Source organism: Saimiri boliviensis, chromosome 1, assembly GCF_048565385.1.
Source record: "Saimiri boliviensis isolate mSaiBol1 chromosome 1, mSaiBol1.pri, whole genome shotgun sequence".
Classification (NCBI taxonomy): domain Eukaryota; kingdom Metazoa; phylum Chordata; class Mammalia; order Primates; family Cebidae; genus Saimiri; species Saimiri boliviensis.
Window position 1 is genome coordinate 221,200,478 of NC_133449.1, and position 18,361 is coordinate 221,218,838.

General features: G+C 33.3%; 1 protein-coding gene across 10 annotated transcripts in view; it reads left to right on the forward strand.

Moving 5' to 3' along the window:
- Positions 1 to 18,361, forward strand: part of TMEM161B (transmembrane protein 161B) — an 82,582-nt gene that overhangs the window by 39,883 nt on the left and 24,338 nt on the right. For 6 of the 10 annotated variants that reach the window (XM_074383965.1, XM_074383949.1, XM_074383941.1 and 3 more), the window contains 2 exons: positions 1,242 to 1,325; positions 8,314 to 8,470. In XM_074383965.1, coding sequence (XP_074240066.1) covers positions 8,424 to 8,470 — 47 coding nt within the window. In that variant the 5' untranslated portion in view covers positions 1,242 to 1,325; positions 8,314 to 8,423. Of the gene's footprint in view, positions 1 to 1,241; positions 1,326 to 3,790; positions 3,889 to 8,313; positions 8,471 to 18,361 lie in introns of all 10 variants that reach the window. The other 4 variants (XM_074383926.1, XM_003920769.4, XM_074383935.1 and 1 more) reach the window with 1 other exon arrangement.

Sequence of the window (18,361 nt, forward strand, 5' to 3'; positions counted from 1 at the left end):
CTATTTTAAAAAACAAACAACAAAAAAACAAGTGAACAGCTGGTCAATTTTAAATTTAAAAAAATCTAGATTTTTGTAATTGAAGAATTGGAAGGTCTAGCACACCAGATCTGCATTTCTTCCTTTGTAACAGTAGGGCTTTTGTCAAAGTTTTTGCCTAGCTGCCTTTTTCATTGCTTTACCCTGTGAGGAGCCTTGGAAATGATTTAAACAGGCATGGGTCTTGATAAGATTTGTATAATGGAAAAATAAGTAAAGATGGTCCACCTTTCTCTAAGGTATATAAACAAAAACAGAAAAACAATAACTAGCGGTAAGCTCAGATGGATTTGATGAGTAATGTGTCCACAGGAGGGCAGGGAGGGGACCAGTGAGAGAATTTTGCAGTAGTCAGATGCAATAGTCAGATGTTCAGAGGAAGATACACTGAACTAAGGTCTGAACTAAGGTCTCTGCAATACGACAGAGTTTAGAATTATAAGAGTTGAGGGACAGAATTAATAACGTGGAGAGGGCACATTGAAAATAAGATATTTAAGTGACTGGTAGATAGTTGGGATGACTGGCAAGACGTGAAATTCAGGATGAACTACTTGGTGCTTGGGAGGGAGTAAATGATTTGTTTGGATCTTCAGTATTTCTTCACTTCAGATTACAGTATTTTTACTGTGGTAGAGAGGAATACAACCAGTTGTTAAATCCTTACCTGAGGAAGGTTAGATATAGCTAAAAGTGTCTTGTAATATAATGATTTTTCTCTAATTCTTCTACACATAAAGTTTGAGAATTTTCAAGCTAAATTAAAAAGGGAAAAGAAAGACTACCTGTAATGTGAAAATTCATTCAAATAAGTCTCTTTTTAAGATAACTCTCAATTCCTTCAACTGAGGGGTTAGTAGAGAATTAATGTGCTCCTGCCCAGTTGGCTGCAGACTTCATTTACTTTTAATAATAAGCCTGTATAATCTTTATATGTATTAATACATTGCCACTTGTAAGAAATATACATACAAATGGCATTGCAGGACTTGGCATCTAGTAAGGGCCTGATAAATGTTTGCTAGATTTTTATCTAGATCTTTTTAAAATTTAAGAGATAGCATTTTTTTCAGATTACAGTTCTCACCTGATATTTCTTGACAGTGTCTTCACAAATAGGAAATTTAATAAATATTTATAGGATAAAGAATAATTCTGGTGTTTTTAAGTACTTTATTTAAAAGGATTCTTTTTTTGCTTAGTTTAAGGTGGTATCAACATCCTACAGAAGAAGAATTAAGAATTCTTGCAGGGAAACAGCAAAAAGGGAAAAGCAAAAAAGATAGGTAAGTTATATTGTTGAGCTTATAAAATGTTAAATATTTAATACAATTTATATAAAGATAGTTTTATGCTTTGATTAAAGAAACGTACCAATTATGTTGTAAGCAGTTGATAAATTTGAGATCAAAACCCATGAAAATCTAATATGTAGTAATATATACACACAAAATAGTGATTATTTTACTCAAGAATGGTTAACTTTATTCTTTTTTTAAATCATGAAAACAATATAGCCATCATACTAAAGAAAATTTAGTTGGGGGTTGATTGAGGAGAGACTTATAACCCATATCTTTATCCTACAATTCATTAAAGATATCAGTTGGTTTGGGTTGTTTTCCAGGTTTTGCTGCTACAGTGTGTTGTGGTATTGGGCAAATTAACCTGCTTTTGGCCTTAATTTCCTTATTTTAAAATTAAAAGGGACGGATAATATAACTCTGTAGGTCTCATCAGCTCTTGAATATTCTGTTTAAAGTTTATGAAGAGAACTGTCTACTAATAAACCTTGCAAAACAGACCATAGTACCCTCATCTGTGAAGTGGAAAGAGTAAATAGAACAATAATCATTTTGAAGACTACTTCCCGCTTTAAAATTTTCTATCTCTATTTAAATAGAGTTTTTAGGGGAAATGCGTGATTACCTCTCTGAATGGACTTTGTTTTTACAAGTGAGTATCCAAGAGGACTTCTTAGGGCCCCTGTGACTCTAAAATCATGACTGACAACAGATTGTAACCATACTTCTCATATATATCATAAAAATATTAAACTAACCTAATACATTTATAGAAGTTAAGAAATATTTCAACATTAATGATTATTTGGCCTAAAATTGGAAATTTGAAAAAACCATCTTTTTTGATCTTGCTGTCATCCTTTTTCACTTATCATTCCAAATATACCTGGAAGCTCATTGGAATATTAACAGTAAACCTTACTTCTTTTTATTCCAGTAGTTAAGTTCTTCAGTAAAATAGTACAGTTCCACTTAATCCGCAAACAACCGTGAATGTTAGCTAATGATGAATGAGAAGCTATTGATCAGAGATGTTAAATTAGTTCCCCAAGTTCACTTAACTAGTAAAGTTATGTACTAGTAACCAGGATTTGAATCCAGGTTAGTTTTTAGTTTCCGTTTCTTTTTAGCTGTTTCACTTCCACCTATTAATAGCTACCACGTTTGACATTTGTAAAATATAATTATGTAGAATCTTGTTCTGTCACTCGGGGAAGTGCAGTGGCACAATTCTGACTCACTGTGGCTTCGATCTCCTAGGCTCAAATGGTCTTCCTACCTGAGCCTCCTGAGTAGCTGGGACCAGAGGCATGCAACACAATGCCCAGCTGGTTTTTTAAAAAAAATTTTGTAGAGACAGGTTCTCCCTGTGTTGTCCAGGCTGGTCTCCCCTGGAATTAAGTAATCCTCCTGCCTCAATCTTCCTGGCCTCTCAAAGTGTTGGAATTACAGGTGTGACCCACTGCACCTGGCCTGAATCCTTATTATAATGCCTTGTAATGAATAATTCTGTTTTACAATAATTTTTTTTCCATTAAACATGCCTTATAGTTACAGAAAAATACATTAACATTACTGCCTTGTTCCTATTAACAACATTTATTGTTTGGTTTATTGACATGAATTTATTTTTACTGAGGCTTCCCATTTTATTCAAGTATAAATGCAAAGTTGTTTTTCAATATTGAAATTAATGTTATTAAAACTCAGTTGAAGCTGGGCATGGTGGTGTGTACCTGTAGTCCCAGCTACTCAGAGGCTGAGGCAGACAGATTGTTTGAGCCCTGGAATTTTAGTCCAGCCTGGGCAACTGTGTGTCTAAAAAAATACATAAAATAATAAATTGAAATCTTAGTTTATTACTTTCTATATGTTTGTCTTTAAAAATTAAATTCGGGAATCATACAAATGCACCTGAAGAATTTGTTTTCCTTCATCTGTAATTTTTAGTAAAAGCTATTCCAAGTTAGTCTTTTCATGTTTCTGAATTTCTCATACACATAAATCTTAATGTAATTCTTCAACTTTGACTTGCATGTAGTTACAGGTCTGTTTGTGTGTATGTATGTGTGTGTGTGTTTATACATGTCACTTCAAGGAGAAATGCACTTTGTCTTCATTTGCATTTATTCTTGTGCCTAAAGAGAAAAGAGAGTAGGAGAAATGGGTGTGAAATGCTAAGCTAGCAAAAAAAGGTTTGTTGCAGTCACTAATTTAGGTAATTATTTCCCTGGTAATCTGTATATTCACATGATAATATATATCCAAATTTTATAGTACCCTTTTAAAAACTACCTTTGAGTACTTTATCTCCTTATTGATGAAGTATTAGAAATTCTTCCTTTTCACTGTAAAATTTAAAATCTCATTTGTAATTAGTTTGAAACAAGCACTTGGATAACAGTGTAGGTAACTTGTTTTTTGTGTCACTTGTCTGATTTTTATAGGAAATATAATGGTCACATTGAAAGTAAGCCATTAACCATTCCAAAGGATATTGACCTTCATCTAGAAACAAAGTCAGTTACAGAAGTGGATACTTTAGGTAAGGGAAATCTTGCTAAAATGTTCTATAAATCTCAGTTTTATATTATGGTACTGAAAGTACTTTCATTTTAATCATTAAGTTTATTATACAGAATATGGAATCTTTCTAAGAACTTAGAAGCTCAAATGACTTCATTTGAATTAAATTTCTTTTTTTGTTCACATAACTTGAATTATTTTTCCTATTTTTGGAAGAGGCTTACACAAGTTTGTTAACAGTTTCTGTTTATTAGATTGAGATCACAGTCAGTTCTTTTTATCTAGAGTTCTAGACTTCCTTTTACTATTTATGCCAGTCTGCCCTTTTCTAATGTGGCTTGCAAAACTGGATTTGAAATGTCAGGCTGTAAGCAGCCCAGGGGTTGGTGTGCCTACTCCTATGCAGTTGAAAATTCAAGTACAACTTTTGACTGTCCGTAAACCTAACTACTAACAGCTGACTGCTGACCAGAAGACTTAACCAATAACATAAACAGTCAACACAAACTTTGTATGTTATATGTATTATTACAATTAAAGTAAGCTAGAGAAAAAAATGTTACTAAGAAAATCATAAGAGAGAGAAAAGTTATTTTCTATTAAGTGGAAGTGGATCATCATAAAAGTCTTCATCGTTGTGATACTCACTTTGAGTAGGCTGAGGAAAAGAAGGAAGAGGAGGGGTTGGTCTTGCTGTCTGAGGGATGGCAGGAGTGGAAGAAATTCTGCGTGTAAGTAGACAAGCATGGTTCAAACTGTTGTTCAAGGGTCCACTGTATTTCTATTGAATTACCTATATTTCTAAATATTCAATAGAAATACAGTGGACCCTTGAACAACAGTTTAGGGTCACATATACTAGAAAGGAAAGTGGTTTTAGAATAATGAACTGGATTAGAAATTAGAAATGTTTACTTATTCAGAATTTACTTTTACCCATTTGTTATTTCTGAATAGATCATTTAGTTTTCCTCCTATAAATTACAGAAATTTAGTATCTCAATTTCTGTAATTATATAATGACTACAGTGATTCTAATTTAAAATGATATTTATATGAAATTATTTGAATACTAGAAGGAAAAGGCATCTAAGGCGAAATAATTTAAAACACTGGTTTTTCAACTTTGGGATATATCAAAATCATTTGAGCAGATTTTTTTGAAATAAAGATTTCCTACTCCCATCCTTGGAGATTTAGTGAATCTAGAGTGTGTTTTGGGAATTTGCGTTTTTAAAAGTGCTCCAAGTGATTTTGATTTTTGACCTGGTTTGAGAACCACTGGTTTATGTGATAAAGGAAATAAAATGATGTGTGTTTTTAAAAAATAATTTTGATAATATCATATAAGGTCTCATTATGTAATTTGACCCTTCTTGGGTTAAATCATACTGCTATTAAAAAATCTTAAGAGATCTAGCATCTCATATAGGATTATTTTATGATACAAAAATATATGAAAGTTTATCATTACATCTGTAAAGATTGAATGTATATATAAAGGATGTCCTAGAACTAAAAAATGTCAGTGAAGAACAATATAAATCACTTATCTAATATCATTTAGACTCTTAAGACTGGTGATTTCATTCTCTTTTCTCTTTGACTATTTTACGTTCAACATTTAAAACATTTAAAGGCACATTGACTTTTTGATTAGTAGTTGTCACATTTGTTTCACTACTTCTATATGTGCTTACTTATATAAAATGTTCATAGACATGTATAAATACAAGAAAATATAAACATTCTGATTTTTAGTAGTTTTAACATTTTTACTAATGTTTATTGAATAATTTGTCAGCTAATTAACTTTAATATCTTGAAATTATTGAATATCAGACATTTTTACAATATTTTACTTGTATTATCCCATCTCACAATTATGAGGTGGCTAACTGTTATCAGTTTTTTTTTAACTCATTAGGAAGAAGAGTTAAAAAACTTGGGTTACCACTGAATGTGGTACAGGCAGTCAGTGAGAACTAGGCTATTTTAATGAACTAAAAAAAATTAAAATTAGGGTATTATAGTGTTAGCATGTAGTTTGTGGAGTATTTTGTTTCTCTTCTAGAATTTTGAGAACTAGTTGCAAATGGTACTCATTTATCAACTGGTCATGTAATATCAAGAGTATTTCCAGTTAATCAGAATAGCAGGGAGATGTTCATATATGTTTACAAGTTTATGTAATCATTTGTGAATGCATGTTGTATATGTGTGTTTAGGTGAAAGTAAAGGGTTTTCTGTCTTCTTTTGACTTCAGTATTTTATTAAAAGGCATATATGTAATTGTATTACTGATTGCACAAAGCATATAACACTTGAGTTAAATAGCCAAGGAAATACATAATTTGTACTTTAATGGAATGTATATATTATTGGTGTCTAAATAATTATTGTGAAAATCTATCTTAATTTGTGTTAGTTGGTTATTATAAGAACCTTTTAAAGAACATTAGAACTTTTGAATGTCAGTTGGCTGTTTGCTATGAATGAGTTCCATGGAGGAAGCCTCTATGAGTATGGGTGGGTTTGGAGAATTAGAATGCTTATTTCAATTATTGATAATAAAATTGAAAACTGTAAATGGATTTTGGTCTATCCTTCCCATCCACTTCTCGTATCTCCTTCCAGTTAGAAAGGTCAGTATGGGTGATTTTTTTTTTCTTAGCAGGGGGAGGGGATTGAGGGTAAGTATTCTGCAACCACATCAGGATGAATCTTTCAGGCTTATGTTTAGAAGCTGTAGGTCAAACGCAATTAGAAAACCTAAAGTAGGGCTGGGTGTGTGGCTCATGTCTGTAATCCCATCTCTTTTGGAGGCCAACATGGTAGGGTGACTTGAGCCTAGGAGTTTGAGACCAGCCTGGGCAATATAGTGAGACCACATCTGTACAAAAGATAAAAAATTTTTTAGCCGAGTGTGGTGGTGTGCATTTGTAGTCCCAGCTACTAGGAAAGCTGATGTGGAAAGATTAAGGCCCAGAAGCTGAGGCTGCAGTGAGCTATGATCATACCACTGCACTCTCAGAAAACCTGAAGCAGTTAACCTAAAGTCAAAGTAAATTGAAGCAGATTAAGAGATTTAAAATAACTTGATACAAATTTTAAAATCAATCATAAAAGAATTTTGGATTATTAAAATGTTATAATCATCTATAGAAATGGTATAAATTTTGTTTAGTTTTGATACTGTGTTCAGTAGGTCTTATTTTACGTAATATTGTCAAAATACTTTTTCTATAAGGATATTGTATCTTCAAGTATAATTTTATTATATTTTATGACTAAAAATTGTCCAAAGCAATGCAGATCATTTTATTATGTGCCATGAGAACATCTGAATTGATGGTTATGTATGTGATTTACTTCCACATTTTTAGGAGGCCTTCTAAAAAATGATGTTGATGTTTTGGACTACACTCTGTGGAAGTAAACCAGAATATCTATGCCTTATAAGAAGTTTAAAACAACTGAGATGCAAAGGATGATGCAATTATATTTACTTTCAAATAATGTTAATTTCAGTGTAAACTCTTAAGAATGGAATAGTTTGTTGAAGGGTATGGTTTTATGGATAATCAACAGACTTTTATAAACTTTTCTTGTAGAACAAAAGAGGGTATAAAAGGTTTATTTAGTTTATTATTTTATTATTATTAGTTTTGAGATGGGAGTCTCACTCTGTTGCTTAGGTTGGAGGGCAGTGGCATGATCTCAGCTCATTGCAAACTTTGCCTCCCATGTTTAAGCGATTCTCCTGCCTCGGCTTCCCAAATAGCTGGGGCTACGAGTGCCCTCCACAATGCCCAACTAATTTTTGTGTTTTTAGTAGAGATGAGGTTTCACCATTTTGGCCAGGCTAGATTCGAACTTCTGTCCTCAAGTGATCCACTCACCTTGGCCTCCAAAAGGACTGGGATTATGGGCTTGAGCCACCACACCCTTCCTAGTTTATTATTTTAGTCTCTAGTATTTCACAGAATTACTAGTTTACAATTAGTACAGCCAATAACTGTAACATAAACTTCAACTCGTACTTCACAAAAGTGAACAATGTAAGTAAAGTGGTTGTGTTCTATAAGTTGTTTTCTGAAGTTAAGGTATCATAACTAGATATTTAAAAGAAAACACTTAAAATTTCTGAAAAAAATGGCTATATCAGTTAATACCAATAAATTGCCATCATACTTTACCAACAACTTAAAAGCTTTTGGTAATCTTTTAAGGTTTATTTTAATTTGTGAGGTACTAAAATTTAGTTTTGGTTGCTGACATCCTCAGTCTGTTACCTGCATTTTTAGATTCATATATTTACAAATCTTACATTGCAAATGAGTAAAATCTAGCATATTTTAATTATAAATAAATCCTCATAAGTTATTTATGAAAATTAAAGTGAAACATATTTTTAACCTTTTTTTTTTTTTTCTTTTTGCAGCGTTACATTACTTTCCAGAATACCAGTGGCTGGTGGATTTCACAGTGGCTGCTACAGTTGTATATATAGTAACTGAAGTCTACTACAATTTTGTGAAGCCTACACAGGAAATGAATATCAGCTTAGTCTGGTGCCTGCTTGTTTTGTCTTTTGCAATGTATCCTTCAAAACATCATTAATATTAATTTATTTTGCAGATAACACCATTAGATCTCATCTCTGATTTGAGAAAGATTTTATGTCATTAGATAACTTTTCTTTATTGAAATTTTTTATATACTTTAAAATATTTTCAAAGTAATAGAGGTAAATGTTTAAAAAGCTAAATATAAGAAAAATGCTAGTGCTCTCCTTTTTCTTTCTTACCCAGTTCTAGCTACTTTCACCTTTTTTAGTTATTTCTTTTGGGAATTCCTTCTTTGTGTTTAAATATTATGTGATAATGGCACTATATATATATTATTTGTATATTATTGTACCTTTCTTCTTCTTCCCTTTTCTTCCCTTCTCCCAAAATAGAGATCATATTTTGTGAAATTTCTAGTCAGTTTTACCATGTCATACCTATGAAAATATTTACAGCCAGGCGTTATAGTGTATTATTATCTTCCTTAAATACTTTTTTATTTTTGTAATTGTGGAAACTATGAACTCTTCCACAGAATTGGTAGAACCTCAATAGTTCAGATACTTCATTTCTGTTTTTTCTTTCCGCATGGAAATATCCTTCTGGAGCCCCTACTTTTCTACACTTCCAGCATAGCTAATATCCTGGGACTTTCTTCACTGTCTTCTAAGAATTCCCTCTATCCCTTTCTGGATTTCATGATTTCCTCTTCCTTAGTTTACTCTCTGTTTTCTTGTTTTTTTTTTTTGTTTTTGTTTTTGTTTTTTTTGGCAGAGTACATTCTCCTGTGGTGTCCTTAGAAATGGTGCCGAATTGTCTTTTGAAATCTTGCCTGGAATTATCTCTGGTTTTTCTCTCATACTTGATAGATAGGTTGGCCCAGTAGAAAATTCTAAGAAAGAAATAGGTTTTCCTCAGAATCTTGAAGTCTCTTGAGAAATCGGATGCCCTTTTGCTTTTTGTATATACCTAACCTTCCCCTCATGTGTACACCCTCTGGAAGGTTTTTCTTTTTATTCTTTCGGTTTTTGATTTTTTATCATTGATTGTGCTAAGTTTTGGATTTACCCTTTGAATCTCGTATCTTTTACTACTGGTGGATATTATTGTTTTCTCATTTTTATTAGAATTAAATATGTTCTCTACTCTTTTCTTCCTTTCCATCTCTTCAGAGACTTCTTCTAGCTTTTCTCTGTTTGATACTTACTTTAATATTTCTGTGTACTTTCAAGGCCATTCCTTGATTTTAGTTTTAGGCTTTAACTATTGGCATTTTACTTTGGAAATAAGGATTAAGCCCAAACATATCCTTGGGCTGCCAGTTAACCACTGGTCATTTTCCATTTATTTCATCTTCCACATGTAGTGATGTCATGTTTTTAGAACAGTATTCCATGTTTATATTATGATCATGTAAACATTCACAGATGAATACTGGCCTTAATTTTTTATTTGCATTGTTTATTTGTACATGTTGTTACTTCAGCTTCAGACTCTTCTGTTTTCATCCCCTGTGTTGGGACTTTACCAGTCTGTGAACCCATGTTCTTGAGTTCTGGAAAATTGTTTTGAATTATTTTATTCGTGTCTACAGCCATACCACCCTGGACACACCCAATCTCATCTGAATTAAAGTCAGATTTCTTCTGGACTTTCGAATTCAGCTTCCTTGTTCTGTTGAATCTGCTTTCTAGCTTCCAAAATTTTATTGCTTTTTCTCTTACTTTATTTATGTCCTTTTAAAAGCAGATTTCTTTACCATCATTTTGGTGGAATTTAGGATGAGATAAAAAGTAACTGATATGCTTAATCTGCGTTAAAAAAATTTTTTTTAGAGATGGGGTCTTGCTCTTTTGCCCAGGCTGTAGTGCAGTGGTATGATCATAGTTCATAGCAGCCTCTAACTCCTGAGCTCAAGTGTTTCTCGCACTCCAGACCCCCGAGTAGCTGGGAGTACAGGCACACGCCACCAAAACCAGCTAGATCTGGGAAGTATTAGGAACCGCAGTACAGACTTTTAATCAGTCTTCCTATTTTATCCATTCCTCAACCCTGTGTATCAAAGTACCTTGTGTCTCCAGTTTCTGACTTTTCCCAGGTTTCTAATGAATGAATTGGCTTTCTTCTTACTTTCTCCCCTTGCAGATGAAGTACAGCAGAGAAAGCTGAAACCTAAATCAATTGGTTATTGCTTGTCTATTCACTTACCATCTTTCAAAATTTTGTTGACTTCTTATTTATTTATTTACTTACTGTTGTCTTTTTCTATTCTCTGTTCTTGAGGGTTTTGACTTTCTTATGTGGCCTACTTAGATTATGACAGTGAGCAGAGGAAGTGCATGTCTTACATCTTAATATTTACCTGGAGACTACATCACCATCTTTTAAACCCGTTGAGTGGATACCATTTAAAATATATAATTTGACATTTCATCACCTTTCTGTTGCCTCTTTTGTATTGATTAGGTATAATTTAGACTAGAAGAGCCAGAACAAAGTCTTAAGAGTCAATATCTTCACAAAGTATGTAGTGTACTAGGTAGAAATACTAATCATGTGTGTCAGTTGAGAAACATCCTTAGATATCCAGTGTTGCACTAACTCCAAGAGCAGATTTTAAATTCAAGCACATAAAATATTCCTGTTTAATTATATACTATTAAATATGTGAAAATACCATTCAATCAGAATAAAGACCTATCCCTAGACACAGTCATATAAAACACATTAAAAATATTTTACCATGATAATTAGGACTAGCTGATTATATGTCATGTTACTTTTTTCATACTTCAGTGAGTTCTGATGATCTCCAAACTATTGCTTTTTTTCCCGTGCCCCAGAAACAAGGTCTCACTCTGTTGCCTGAGCTGGAATGCAGTTGTGCAGTCCTAACTCACTGTAGCCTTGAGCACTTGGGCTCCTGCCCCAGCCTCCAAAGTAGCTAGGACTACAGTTGCACCCAGCTACTTTTTAATTTTTGTACAGATAGGGTCTTGCTGTATTGTCTAGGTTGGTCTTAAACTCCTGGCCTCAAGCCGTCTTCCTGCCTCGACCTCCCAAAACACTGGGATTACAGGCATAAGCCACTATGCCCTGCCAGTATTGCTTATTATTGAATATTCTTCACTTTCTTCATGGTTTACACATATGTGGGAATGCAAGTATACTTGATAATGCAGTTTTATTTTATTGTGATTGAGCCCTTGATATATACCTACCAGAGAAGTTAGAAAAATATACTTGTTAATAGCTATTCATATTGTTTATGTGAGTAAATTTTACCTTTGATTTTACTCTATAACGCCTAATAATGTGAGAGCAAAGGTCCCACACAGTCTTTAGTGCTGAACTGACTGCTTCGTTTTAAGTAATGCATTTGTGAAAGGCATCAAACAGTAACATCTCTGCAGGAATCCTGTAGCTGGCTGTCTCCCTATGCCAGATGGACAGAAAGTGCTGAAGAGCTTACAGGCCAAGCTTCTTTTTGCCAGCTTTGATTCTCCACAAAGAGGGTGGGGAAGAAGCCAGTAAAATTGTGTGTGTGCTTGGGTATGTGATTTTTTTGTTGTTGTTCAAACCTGTAGCATGAGATAAAGTTGCCTACCACCTTTAAATGCATGTAGGAGTCCAGAATTAAATTCCAGCTATCCAGATTAACACCAGAGAGAAATATGTTTATAGCCTATCTTTTATCTTTAGTTATAGCATAACCTGTTTTTTCTTTCATATCGGATGGTTGGAATCTAGCAGACATTACCTCTGTCTATTAGGCAAGCACATGTCTCCATTGATTACATACGATAATAGCTTTGCTAAATTTCTTAGTTATTTATCTCAGTTAATTCAGAAATTCTCTGCAGTTGTTACTGATGAAATGTTTTTTGTTAAAGTGGTCCCCAAATTAGACACATAAAACTTTAAAAATCAGTTCACTTAAAAGGAAGCAATTTTTTTCTATTTCCATGGCCATTTTGTTTTATTTCTGTCATCACTTATATTTGACATACACTGGACAGCAAATTTTTTCAAGATTATACAGAATCTTGAAAGTTCAAAAAGCACAGGAATGACTTTTTAAAATTTATGTCCCTAAAAACCTTGAACCCTGAAACCTAGAGCCAAGTCTTCTCTTGTCATCAGCTCTGCTTTCTGCTTCACCTGAGTTGTTCCTTCATTTCAGCTATTACACCTGCTTAGAATCTCACTTCTAAAGCCAAACTAATTCTCAGCTCTACTCTTCTTTCCCATTTCTAATTATAACTATTTTCTCTGACCAAGTCTGTGTGTTCCAATTCCATTTATGCCAAGTTACATGATATGGGGAAGGAAAAAGGTAAAGAAAGCCTTGTAATAAAGATGGAGTATTTCTAGTAAATGTCTTTCCTGTATGATGGCCCATGAAGTCTTAGAGTCACTGTAGAAATGTGTACTGATTTTATGAATATGAAGCATATCATTTTCATTTATGAAAAATTGAAAAGGAAAAAGGTAAATATGTTGCTTGCAAAGCCAGAGGTCCTTTGGTGGAAGTAAAACTTTTAAAAATGAAAATATTCTACACTGCATAGATTTTTTTTTTTTCCAAGAACCTTTCTTAGAAATAAGCTGTAGCACAGAGAGTAATACTGAGTCAATTATGTGAATTTGAGTGAGAAGAAAGCTATTCTACAAAGAGTGATAAAGCTTCTCAGTAGTCCTATTATATTTGGTTGAAGGCCTGGATCATTAGTCACATTTCCACAGTGCTTGTATTTTACAATGTGGAGGTTTAAGGTACAAAACCCTATTATGTCTGTTTTCATGGCTATGTAAAAATTTTAATTTTCATTCGTTGCCAGGCATACAAATTTTATTCAAAGCTGAAAGCTGTGACTAGTTTAAGTTAAAATAAATTCTAAAGTTTTCTGATTTAATATTCAGTTCTGTATGTAGATTTGTAAATTAAAGGTCTACAAATGTTGCATTTGTTTGCTGTGGCGTATGGACAACCACAGCAAACTAGTACAGCTGAGTCACTATTTCTAAATTCCTTCAAAGTTTCTAAGTTACTGTATTCTTTCATTTACAAAAATGTTCTGCTTTAGATTAATAAGGAAAAACAAGACACTAGTAAACTGCGTAAGATTTCAGTTCTAGTGAGAGAAGGAATGGAAACTCAGTTATTGAATCTGAGCCAAGGTTCTTGTTTTATCTTGAAACCTTGTATATAGCATGTTATGTCAAAGCTTGCTTCTTGTATGAACTTGGAGGGTTTTTTTTTTTTTTTTTTTTTTTTTTGGTGACATTAATGCTGTCATATTACTGAGATTTCAAGACAAAAACCTAGAGTTAAATGGGGATTTGGGGTAGTACGACATTATTTCTGTTTATTAATTTATAACTGAGTCTGACTTTTTTAGCTGCAAAGTGATAATTTTTTTCTGAAACTAAAATTTTGTTCTGAAAATAAAAGATTTTCTGAAACGAAAAGATAGTTTCTTTTGTATTTTAAATAAAGCTTGTATATTATGCTTTCAGAAATTTTTGGCTATTATTTCTCTTCACAGTCCAGTTAGGTTGAGGCTGGCTGTAAGCTTTTTTATGGAATGGTGTTTTAAACATGCACAATAGTTTTTTGCTTATATTATAAGGGAATTTTAGGTCCTTTTTCTCTGTAATTAAAGGAACCTCCATATCTAAGAAAATATGAAAAATAATTAAAAATTATGTTAATTTTTTTTAACATTGGAAGATAGGATCAGATTATTTTTAAAAGGTTTTTATTTCATAGGTCTTATTCTTAGTTTTCAGTGTATATTTGTAATAGATTCTTGGTATAGTTTCTAGGTTTCTTTGCAATATGGAATGTGAAGTATAATGTATTTTGAGTATTTTAGTTGCCTTATGGAAAAACAGATGTGGAAGATTTAATTAGTTGAATAGAAAAAAATTAGGGATTTTATTTAATAGCAGTGGTCAGAAAAAGAATCTTTTTTTCACCGAATAGAAAAACTCAGTTAACATAAAAATCACTTAATTGAGTGGAAATGTGTTCTGTTTTAAAAAGATAATAATAAATTTGTGAAAGTTTTTTGAGAAATCTGTTTATTCCATAGGATACTATTTATCGTATTTGTGTATGGGTAACAAAATATTTCTTCTTGGAATATGGTCTCTATTTTCTTCTGAAAAACGCATTGATAAAATATCTTTGAATAATCACAGGATGTTGGGATACAGACAGTGTTTTCTTAATAAGAGAATTGGGCCTTTAAAGCAGTTTATAAATTAAGTTGAAATATAAGGTACTTTTTTTGGTGGCGAGTGGGGAGAATGTCTCGCTCTGTCACCCAGGCTGGAGTGAAGTGACGTGATCTTGGCTCTCTGCAGCCTCTGCCTCCTAGGTTCAAGCGATTCTCATGCCTCAGCCTCCGAAGTAGCTGGGACTATAGGCACGTGCCACCCTGCCCAGCTAATTTTTTGTATTTTTGGTAGAGGCAGGGTTTCACCACATTGCCCAGGCTAATCATGAACTCCTGAGCTCAGGCAGTTTGTTCACCTTGACCTCCCAGCGTGCTAGGATTACAGGTGTGAGCCACTGGACCCAGCCCATAAAAGTACTTTTATAAGTATATGTTACTAAATTGTTATTCTAAGTCTGAGAGAAATTTACCATTTTAGACCTAAAAATTGAACCTGTTCATCATTTGGAAGCTTAAAGGTAAAAATATTTAAAATACTTTCTTCTGAGGACATTGTCCTACCCATCTTTGACTCTGTCCTTGACTTTTCTTTCCTATTAGAATTTAGCGTTTTTCTTTCTTGATTTGTTGAAATATTTTGGTGGAGTGTTCTGCTAAAGGGTACATGTGAGGTAGGTAACTATTTTCAGACTTTGCAGTTTTGAAAGTATTTTAATTTTATACTCATTCTGTTCTTGGCATTTGGTTGGATATAGAATTCTAGATTATCAGTGTTTTTCTTCATAATTTTGAAGGCATTGCTCCATTGTTCCCAACCTTGAAAATTGCTATTAAGAATTACTATGTCATGGTGATACTTAACCTTTTGCATATACCTGGTTTTGCTTTATTTTTCTTCTGAGGTAACTTACAGTTGTCTCTTGATTTGTCTTTTTCTGAAGGTTCATGATCATGTACCTCATGAACATCTCTTTTACTTATGCTGGGATTTTAGTAGGCTCTTTAATTTGGAAACATCAAGCTTAGAAAATTTATTTTATTATGTCTTTGAGAATTTTTTCCGTCTGTCCCTCCGCTCCTATTTTCTTTCTTTGTCTCACTTTTGTTAGTCAGATGTTGTTATGTTCTGTATTGATCCTCTCATCAGCTTTTGTCTTACTTTTTTTGTTTTTTTGAGAGGGAGTAGTCTTGCTCTTTCGCCAGGCTAGAGTGTAGTGGCTTAATCCTAGCTCGCTGCAACCTCCATCTCTTGGATTCAAGCAGTTCTTTAACATTTTAAAAGTATTAGGGGAACAAAGTAGGCAACAGAATATGCTACAGAGACTGCATATGGACCACAAAGCCTAAAGTATTTACTCTCTGGTCTTTTATAGAAAATGTTTTCCAGTCCCTTTTTTTTTTTAATGTCTGAGGATTCCTTTCATTTTTAAGAGATGACCACTAAAAGCTGATTGGAAGCTCTGTATGTAATTAGGGTTTATTTAGTTTCACTAATGAATAACTTGGTAATACTGAAGCCAGCTTTATCTTACGTAGCCCATAATGTCATTGTCTGTTAGTCTTTTCTTTGAAGCCTTTTGGTTTCTCTAGAGGAGAGTCTCTTAATCTCCTGCCTGGAGTGTACAAACCTGCTACACATGTTTCCAAGGTGAGTACAACCTCTGAGTGTGTAGACTTTCACTTAATCATCCTGTTTCCAATGCAGCTGACTAAATCTAAACTCTCCTGTGCCTCTGGTTTAGTTTCTTCAGAGGCAAAATCTTAGTCTTCTGCTGGAGTCACCTGGCTATGTAGGAAGGCAATCAAAATGGACAGCTGTGAGTCCAGTTGCCACCTACATAGAAGTCAGCCCATACCACATCACTGCCTACATACTTCTTAATCTAGTACCTCTCAAGATAAATTATCATAGAATTTTAAAGATTTTTTATTTTTATTTGTTTTTATTTTTTTGAGATGGAGTGTTAGTCTGTTGCCCAGGCTGGAATGCAGTGGCACGATCTCAACTCACTGCAACCCCTTGAATCCCTTCAAGGGATTTTCCTGCCTCAACTTCCTGGGTAGCTGAGATTATAGGTGTGCACCGCCACGCCCACCTAATTTTTGTATTTTTACTAGAGACAGGGTTTCACTATTTGGTAAGGCTGGTCTTGAACTCCTGACCTTGTGATCCACCCGCCTCAGCCTCACAAAGTGCTGAGATTACAGGCATGAGCCACCACAGTCTCAACACTATTACTAAATGGTTAGTATCTCTTACTAATCATAAATATAGTAAGGGTATGCTTTAAAAATTGCACAATTTTAAAACTAGTTGTGTATTAGAGTGTACTGTGGATAATACTTTGTTTTCTCCTATGAGGAGATGAGAAGTTAGAAAGTTTAAACAAGGAAGTCATAATTTTGTAGTTTTTTATTATTAAACTACCTCAAATAATTAAAGTTAAACTATAGTATATGTATTACTTTGGTTAATTACAAAATTATTCCAAGGTTTAGATTATGTGGGACAGTTTAGATGAATGCTTTTTACCTTTTTTCTGCCTAGCAGATATAGCTGGCTCCTATCAGAAGCATGTTTTCATTACAAACAATTTAGTTTTACTCAATCAAATGGATTTGCGTTGATGGTAGGGCAGGTCCTACCTATATGTGCCCTAGCTGGAGACTGTTGATTACTATTAGGATTCTAGTATTGCAATACTAGGATAGTCTTTCTAATTTTATTTTGTTTTATATTTTTGAGTCAGTGTTTTTCTTGCCAGGCTGGAGTGCAGTATCGTAATCATGGCTTACTGCAGCCATAACCTCCCAGACTTGATCAATCCTCTCACCTCAGTCTCCCAAGTAGCTGGGACTACAGGCTCCCTCTCCTTTTTTTTTTTTTAAGAAAGTCTTTTTGCTGCAGCTGTAGACTACCAATGTTTGTCTGTGAGATAAGAGCATACATGAATGATGTTCCTATAGAAAAAGGAAAGAATAGTGGTAGGTTGTATGCAGTTAAGTGGTAGAAAGTTATAAAAATTCACATTTTTTTCTTAGAATGACATGGAAGCTAAATGTGCTTTTGTGAAACTCCCATTAATCATCTTAATTGAAATTGGCATCCTGTAAATTTGACAATCCTACTTAACCTTGATACTACATAATACTTCCACAGTGTCTCAGTATGCTTTTAATATTTATAAATGAATATTTTTAGTTGCTAGCCAAACTAGGGAGAAGATAGACAAATATGTTTAGTGAAAGTTTGTAAAATAATGTTAGGTGATTTTAGAAAGAATTTTGAAGGATCGACACATGGAAACATCACCAAATACTGCATCATTGCTAAATAAGAACTTGAATGTAAATATTACTCTTTATACTATACAGAGATTGTTGGTTTTGCAAGTTTATAGACATGAAGATTTATATTCCTTGTTATAAAAATAATTTAGCTTCCTTTTTCCCACAATGCTAAATACCCTGGGCAAACTGTCTATTATGTAGATTAGCTTTTATATATATATATATATATATATATATATATATATATATATATATATATATATATATATATATACCTCAGTAGAGTTTCAGACTTCTTTATTACTCTAACCAGAGTATTACAGTTAAATTTAGCAAGAGGGTGTTGAATATTTGGGGCAGTATGACATTCGTTGTGACTTATTTTTACATATTACATTAAAGAAGAGAATTGTTCATATACTTGGGCATTATATGTAACCTTGAG